We start from the raw sequence: 7,906 nt of genomic DNA on the forward strand, positions 1-7,906 counted from the left end.
ATAGATTTTGAATGGTAGATTAATTGTATTTGGGTGAATAGTAAAAACATCATTTCCTTAAAACTTAAATAGAATAACCTTACAGTTTGTTGAACATGGGAGTTAAGGTTGCATTTATGAAACCAACGAATGTTTGCTACAAAAAAGACCAAAAACACGAGAGTTAGGGTCACCTTTCAGAAACAGCAGATGCTCACTATAAAAATGCAAAACATACAGGATTTTATTATAAAAACCCTAAAATCATTGATGAAGATGAGGCTCATGTTAAGCTAAACGAGGTCGCCCGCACCATATAAAAACATCCCAAAAAAGGTACACCTAAATAGAGTAAAATATCCAATAATACTTCATTTCTTTCTCAGCTCAATTTGTAACTCATTTTCCTTTCCTTTCCTTTGAATTCCACCTCCACTCTTTCTTTTACAGTGAATCAGACCAAAAGATTCTCACTTTTCTCTCCTCTCTTTCCACTCTGTTTCCTTTTTCTCTCCATTTCACTCTTTTTCGTTTACAAAAACACTTTCGAAAACCACCCACAACAATTCCCTCCCTCCCTCACTCACCTTTGGATTCCTTTCTTTCCTTCAAATCTCTCCAAACTCAAATCCCACCTTTGAATTTCACACCCCACTTCCCTGATCCTCAGATTTCTATACATTCACCCCAAAGTTTCAATCTTTTTCATTTTACAACCACTTGATTCTTGCACACAAATAATTTTGTACAAAATTCTACCCTGTGAGTGAGTTAGTGAGTCCAAAAATGGAGAAGTATGAGCTCGTGAAGGACATAGGAGCTGGGAATTTTGGTGTGGCCAGGCTCATGAGGAACAAGAACACCAAAGAGCTTGTTGCCATGAAGTACATCGAGCGTGGCCACAAGGTTTTTTTACTTCACATTTTGATTTATGCATGCATGTTGATTTTTTGTGTTTGTTTTGGTGAATTTCACTTTGTTTTTAAAATTAAAGGGGGAAAATTTTCCCGGAAAATGAAATTCTGTGTGGCAAAGTTTTAGTTTCTAGTTTGTTTGTTAATGGGTTTTGTTTTTAATTTGTGGGTTTTAGATTGATGAGAATGTGGCCCGGGAGATTATTAACCACAGATCGCTTCGCCACCCTAATATTATTCGCTTCAAGGAGGTCAGTTTTAGTGTATTTTTTTTTTTTTTTAGTTTAATTTTCTTTTGGGTTTGTTTTGGATTGATTTAATTTAATTTTTGTGTAAAAGACTGTAATTTGATTGCGTCACGGTAATGTTACTGGAATATAGTGTTTATTAGAGCTTGCAGTATTTTACTTGTAACATAGAGTGGATGTCATGTAGTGAGGATGTGACTATGATTTAGCATGTTACAACTGTCGAAGCAGTTCAGTAACGTTACTGTTACTATTTCCCTAACGATCTAATGGATATTTGAGTTTGCAGGTGGTTTTGACTCCAACACATTTGGCGATTGTTATGGAGTATGCAGCTGGTGGTGAGCTATTTGAGAGAATTTGCAATGCGGGAAGATTCAGTGAAGATGAGGTTTGATACTTTGATTGCTTACTATTGAGCTTTCTTTTTCCTAACTTGGATTTGTATTATCATCTCTGATTGTTATGCTATGGTTGGCTGCCAAGAAAATGTGATTGGGAATAAGAAAGCAAAAACTTGTTTGGTAACCTGCATACAAAGAAAGAAGTGGATACCAACTAGCTAGTTAGTAAGATCTCTTGTAGTTGTAGTAGAGCCTTAGGATAAATCTTGATCACGTCAGGGTTGGAGAGGTTTGCTTTGTTTTAATTTCGAAGGACAGATAAGATTTAAAAAGGTCCACGGCCTTAAGCCTGATGAAGTTAATTTAGTTGCAATGATCTTCTCCTTGTTCATCCCTTTCTTTAGTTGGATAGGAATGCAAGTATGAAAGAAGTGATTATTGTAATTTGTTGATATGATTGTCTGAGTTCTTTCGTTTTCTAGCACCAATTATTGGTAGTTTTTTTAAGTTCTCTTTTCTTGATGTTGTTGCACATTTTTATATGTCCAGGCCAGATATTTTTTCCAGCAGCTTATCTCAGGAGTTAGCTACTGTCATTCAATGGTAAAGTGACTTTAAAATACCTGAAACATATACATATACTTTTTATTGGTTGGTTAATTTATTGTATTTTACTTATTTCTTCTTTGCAGCAAATATGCCATAGAGATTTGAAACTGGAAAATACTTTGTTGGATGGAAGCCCAGCACCACGCCTGAAAATCTGTGATTTTGGTTACTCTAAGGTTTGATTAGTTGAGCAACTCAGTCTCATAAGCTTTATTTAGTTTTCTGAAGTGATTGTGACTTTTTTTATCCTTTGATATGCTTTATTTGTGTAGTCATCTTTGTTGCATTCAAGGCCCAAATCAACTGTTGGTACACCAGCATATATTGCACCTGAGGTTCTTTCTCGCCGAGAATATGATGGCAAGGTAATTTTGTTCATCTCTGCCGTAGGACATATTCATATTTTATTAACACTGAGCAAATGATTCAGTTATATTGTGACTGATGACTCCAGTTTGGTTCTGATTTACACAAGCTATATGGATGAGGATTTTGGATCACTTTACAGTATGCCATTGACTGCCTAGTAGTAATTTTGGGATGATGAGTTTCGAAATTTTAGACATATTTAGCAAATTTTTCTTGTCTTCTGGGTCAAAGAGTTATTTCCAGATTTAGGTTTTTCATGTACTGTTGAGTTTGAATTTATCAAGATGGTGGTTTATTGCAGCTTGACACCATTATTCATCAATTTTAGCATAATTCGTTTATTCCTATCACTCATGTTCTGTCTGAGTGATTTGAGAAGGCCAGCTCCGTCTTTGGTTTTCTGATTGGCCAAGATAGATGATATACAAGATAGAGATCATTGGTATAAAACTATTGCTAATCATGTATCTGGCTTACCAGATTTAGGGCGATAAATCCTATTTTTATCTTATGTCTTTCACTCTTTGGTGTTCTTCTATGCTTGTGGATTTGGTATTGCTCTTAACATACGCTGTCTTTTCTTTTTGTCACTTAAAGTATCGATTTGAAGTATGTGAAGGTTGATTGCCCTATTGTTTTTCAGGACAGACAATCATTGACCTGAGAATAACAACTTGCATGAAACATTTAAATATTTGGTCTTCACTGTAGAAGTCTTTGAAAACTTTCATGTTGCAAGTTCAGTTCAGTTTAATATTAATTTGTGTTTGTTCAGTTGGCAGATGTATGGTCATGTGGAGTGACTCTTTACGTTATGCTGGTGGGAGCATACCCATTTGAAGACCAGGAAGATCCAAAGAATTTCAGGAAAACTATTAATGTAAGATACTTCTTATAAGTCTCCCACCTATTCCGTTAGCTGTCTATTGTTTTGCTGCATTTGATATCCTTACCGTTGTTCTTCTGCAGAGAATAATGGCTGTACAATACAAGATTCCTGATTATGTTCACATATCTCAAGATTGTAAAAATCTTCTTTCTCACATATTTGTTGCAAATCCAGCCAGGGTATGTATGATGCTAAGTCGCTTTGTTTTCTATAAGAATCTTAGTTTGCTTTTAGAGTAACCACTCATAATGGTGTTGCTCTGTAGCTTTGGTGCAGAGTCTATGACATACTATTGGCAACCTAGAGGTTTCAAAAGTTTCAATTTTGAAGACAATAATATTAGTAAAGAGAAAAATTAGAGGACAGCAAAGTCTGACTATGTCTATATTTAACGTGGGAGTTAACTTGAAACCTTAGATACCCTTATCTAGTCAAAAGTTGAGGCATCATTTGATGTTTAGGTTATATTAAATATTGTTAATTTTTTTGGTGGGGTTGTGCACATGTCTAGATTAGTTTGACACCCTGTAGTTATGGCCAGCAGAAAGCTGTGCCGTGAGATTGGGGGGCTGTAGTGTGAACTAGAAGTGAGTTTTCCTTCCCTCAACCAAGGTTTTGAGGGACAATATGGTCAATGTTTGGACCTCGACAATATGGTCAATGTTTGGACCTCGACAATATGGTCAATGTTTGGACCTCCAGCAACCGGCAAAATGCTTGGGTTTTATGGTCTTTCACCATCTACTGAACTTAGGGATCCTGATATCCAACCAATTTGCATGTTTGTTTTGGCAGCTTGGTGGATGAGCTCTAAGTAGCTCATCGGTATGTACTGTATATATTGCTCTTTTTACAGTATAAAATCATTGTGGGGATGGAGTGTTTGGGCCATTTCAGCATAATAAATGAGTCCTTTATAGATGATACGAAGCTCACTTCCTTCAGTTTCATTAGCGTCTTCAGGATGCTATATCTATTATCATGCACTTTCTTATGTATGGAAAACTTAAACTGTTAGAACCATCTTCGTTTTACAGAGAATCTCCATTAAAGAGATCAAGAACCATCCATGGTTTCTAAAGAACCTGCCAAGGGAACTAACAGAGCCAGCTCAAGCGATCTACTACCGAAAAGAAAACCCAACTTTCTCCCTCCAAACCGTAGAAGAAATAATGAAAATTGTTGACGAAGCCAAAGTTCCACCTCCAGTGTCCCGATGCATCGGAGGCTTTGGCTGGGGAGGAGAAGAAGAAGGTGACGAGAAGGAAGAAGACACTGATGCCGAGGAAGAAGACGAGTATGAGAAGAGAGTCAAGGAGGCGCAAGCAAGTGGAGAAGTTAATGTTAGTTGAAAGGATTAACTTTATCACCCTTCCAATGATCGACGGTCCGGAATTTTGAGTTCGGAATACTTGGTACTTATAGCATGGTTTCATGTACGTATAAATAGCCAGTTGTTTAGGATCTTGTGTTCAATAAATGTTTGTAAATTAGGTGTGTATTGAGCATGAAGTTTGAGTCCTTTATTTGTAAGAAGTGATTAGTGTGTGTTGGAACTTGACGTTGGGAAGCATTAGGATTTGAAGTTAATTGTGAGAGTTTTGAGTGAGTTAAACTTTAGATTTAGCATCATAAAATTGAAGGGTTTTGTATGATTTTAGTTAATAGTGAAAAGTAGATGGCGTTCATGTAAGAATAAAGTGGTTGATTTGTATGGAGTTTCAACCTTATATATATAACTTAATAACGGTGTATATTATAACTTAATAGAAGTAGTGTTAGAAAAAAATTATTTTTATTTTTTATTTTATAATTCACGTTTTAGTAGTATATAATAAGATTTCAATTAATTGTTTCAGTAGTATAAAGATTTCTTATTTAATTTTAATATTACTTGATTTCTTATTTTATAATTTATGGTTTGATAGTATTAGAATTTCAATTTATGTTTTAGTAGTATTAGGATTTCAACTTATTGTTTTGATAGTATTAGGATTTCTTATTTACTTTTAATATTACTTGATTCCCTATTTTAAAATTCATGTTTTGGTAGTATTAAGATTTCAATTTATGTTTTAGTATTATTAAGATTTTAATTAATTGTTTTAGTAGTAGTATTAGGATTTCTTATTTGCTTTTCCTAGTAGAATTATGATTAGCCTACTATAAACAAGGTTGTTATGTTTCAACTTATTCGATCAAGTTTTCAATAACACCTTCTACTGTAGTGTTCTCTCTAGCTAGTAATTCTTTAAGAAATATATGACAAAATCCATTAAATAACTTTTGTAAACATATATACATATAGTATATAGTGTAAAATCTGAAAGTTCTAATTTTAATTCATATAAGTATATACACAAAATAACTGATTTACTTTAATAAGTACAAGATAGTTTTGGACAGTTTCGCCAAACTCCTCTGCTTCTTGATGTCCCACTCGACCGTAAATCATCTAGTACCTGCAAAATAGTAAATAACGGAGTGAGCACTAATTGCTCAGTAAGTAGCCAAACTGCACTACTGTTTTTCCTCCGTTACTCATATTCTGACTTTCCTTTTCTGACTTTATTTTTTTCTGATATGTTACATTGTTTTCTGATATTCTGCATTCTTTTCTGATATTTTTATTTGCTACTTACCAATGTGTAAAGACAATTAATAAAATTGTACATCGTCGCCTACATAAGAAATGCTAAATCATGCAAGTAGCATAATACATATGCAAAATAATAAACTTTTCTGAGAAAAGAATTTTATTTTCTTTTCTATTTTCTGTCTCTTATGTTGTATCTCTTTCTTTTCTGTTTCTGTTTCTGTTTCTTTTCTTTTCTGTTCTGGTTTGCCGATCGGACTAGGTTGAGGCATGGATTTGGAACCCTAGCCATGTGACTGTATACTGGGTATAGTCCTCATCTACATGCACTGCTGACAGACTATACTAATTCTGTTCTGCTATGCTGAGGCCGCTTACTGATGGTGGCTTGCATGTAGGTATTTTCTGCTGGGTACAATCCTCATCCACATACACTGTTGACGAATTGTACAAATTCTGTTATGCTATGCTGAGGCCGCTCATTGATGGCGGCGTGCATGTGGGAATTTTCTGCATCTCTGTCACTCACGAGTTCCCCATCGTAACAACCTTATAACATAACATGCTGTAGAAAGAGAATAGAAAGAGATACTATACACATTTCTAAATTAATTTCCAAGCTATGGAAATTCTACACCCTCATTCTTTAGTAAATGAGAAAATATACATATTTGCATGTTAGCTTTAAAAGAATTTATAGGCCATTTTCTTTCTTTCTTTTCTCATTCTTTGCTAACATTTTCTTTAATATTTTGATTTACCAAATCAATGCTATACATAATAAATAAATCATATGCATAATATATGCATGATCAAACCCATTCTTTGATATTCTTTCCAAGTTCACATACACAAACTTGAAAACTCATTATGGCATAATAACATGTCATGACATATTCTACCATTCACATTTATCACAAATGCCATATCAAAGTAACACTTTAAATGCAATTCTTTTCTAACACTTTCATGTGCTATTCAAGTAGTAAAGGTTCAAGTAACTAGAACCAAACACTAAGGGCCATTTCTCTCATGGAACTAACATGACCAAGTGATATTCTAAATTTTGGCATAACAAAATGCACTCTTTAATACTAAAATTTACACTTGGTTAAGCCCAACATAATCTTTCTACTTCAATTCTTGCCTTTCTCTAACCCTTTCTTCAATAGGGTTTACCCAACTCATGCATACATTTTCTCTTTGGATTTTCATCAAACAATTCATATGCACATACAACTACTATGTTGGCTACACTTCCACATATCTCTAAATCCACCAAAATTTGAGCAAAAGCTCACTAATTATAGCCATAAACCTGGCCTATTTCAACAAATCTCAACACTTCAAAATTTCAACACTAATTCTTCAATAACTTCACCAAATCACCACATACTCATACACAACTTCTCATGGCTGGAAATTACACATCATTGAACATCAAAAACAGCCAACAATTCTCACATACAAACACATATAAACATGCAAGAATCACTCTACACAAGTCTTGTGGTGTGCTATCGCAGGCAACCAAGATTAAAACCTAAAAACTCATGTAGTAGTGTGAGTAAGGATCGTTTCCACGGAGAGTGTCTAGCCGAGTTTTAATGTTACGTGAACAAGGTTGGGGGGTTTGAGTAAAACGGAAACAATTTCAAGAAAAACAATTCAAATTAATCAATCAAAATAACAAACCTTGGTCTAAGTCAACATCCACCATCGGAATTTTACAACTGATCATTGATGCAAGTATATATCAATTCATACTTTGAGTATTCACCATTGGAACTATTTTCCTATCTCTCCTTAGTTGTAGTTAATTAGGAAACAAACGATCTAATTAATCTTACTACTAAACAACCCTAGACAAGTGCTAAAGGTTTAATCTAGTAGCAACCTTAAGGGCTAGAGAAATCGATGAAGCTGAACAACACAAACACAGTCGGTTGTATTTAATT

The 7,906-nt window shown here is 34.4% G+C and overlaps 1 protein-coding gene across 1 annotated transcript; it reads left to right on the forward strand.

Moving 5' to 3' along the window:
* The first annotated feature begins 378 nt into the window (after nucleotides 1–378).
* LOC116133499 (serine/threonine-protein kinase SRK2A) lies at nucleotides 379–4,967 on the forward strand. Its single transcript, XM_031419200.1, has 9 exons — nucleotides 379–885; nucleotides 1,070–1,144; nucleotides 1,431–1,532; nucleotides 2,035–2,088; nucleotides 2,178–2,270; nucleotides 2,367–2,459; nucleotides 3,239–3,343; nucleotides 3,433–3,531; nucleotides 4,390–4,967. Exons 1-9 carry the CDS (start codon nucleotides 766–768, stop codon nucleotides 4,702–4,704), a joined length of 1,056 nt encoding a protein of 351 aa, XP_031275060.1. The 5' UTR covers nucleotides 379–765; the 3' UTR covers nucleotides 4,705–4,967.
* Nucleotides 4,968–7,906: the final 2,939 nt, after the last annotated feature.

Source organism: Pistacia vera, unplaced genomic scaffold, assembly GCF_008641045.1.
Source record: "Pistacia vera cultivar Batoury unplaced genomic scaffold, PisVer_v2 Contig270, whole genome shotgun sequence".
NCBI lineage: Eukaryota > Viridiplantae > Streptophyta > Magnoliopsida > Sapindales > Anacardiaceae > Pistacia > Pistacia vera.

Excerpts from the sequence above, each read along its gene's own strand:
- LOC116133499 (XM_031419200.1), top strand. The coding sequence starts at position 766 with ATGGAGAAGTATGAGCTCGTGAAGGACATAGGAGCTGGGAATTTTGGT. Across the intron at positions 1,145-1,430 it reads ATATTATTCGCTTCAAGGAG|GTGGTTTTGACTCCAACACA; the intron begins GTCAGTTTTAGT and ends TTGAGTTTGCAG. Across the intron at positions 3,532-4,389 it reads TTGTTGCAAATCCAGCCAGG|AGAATCTCCATTAAAGAGAT; the intron begins GTATGTATGATG and ends TTCGTTTTACAG.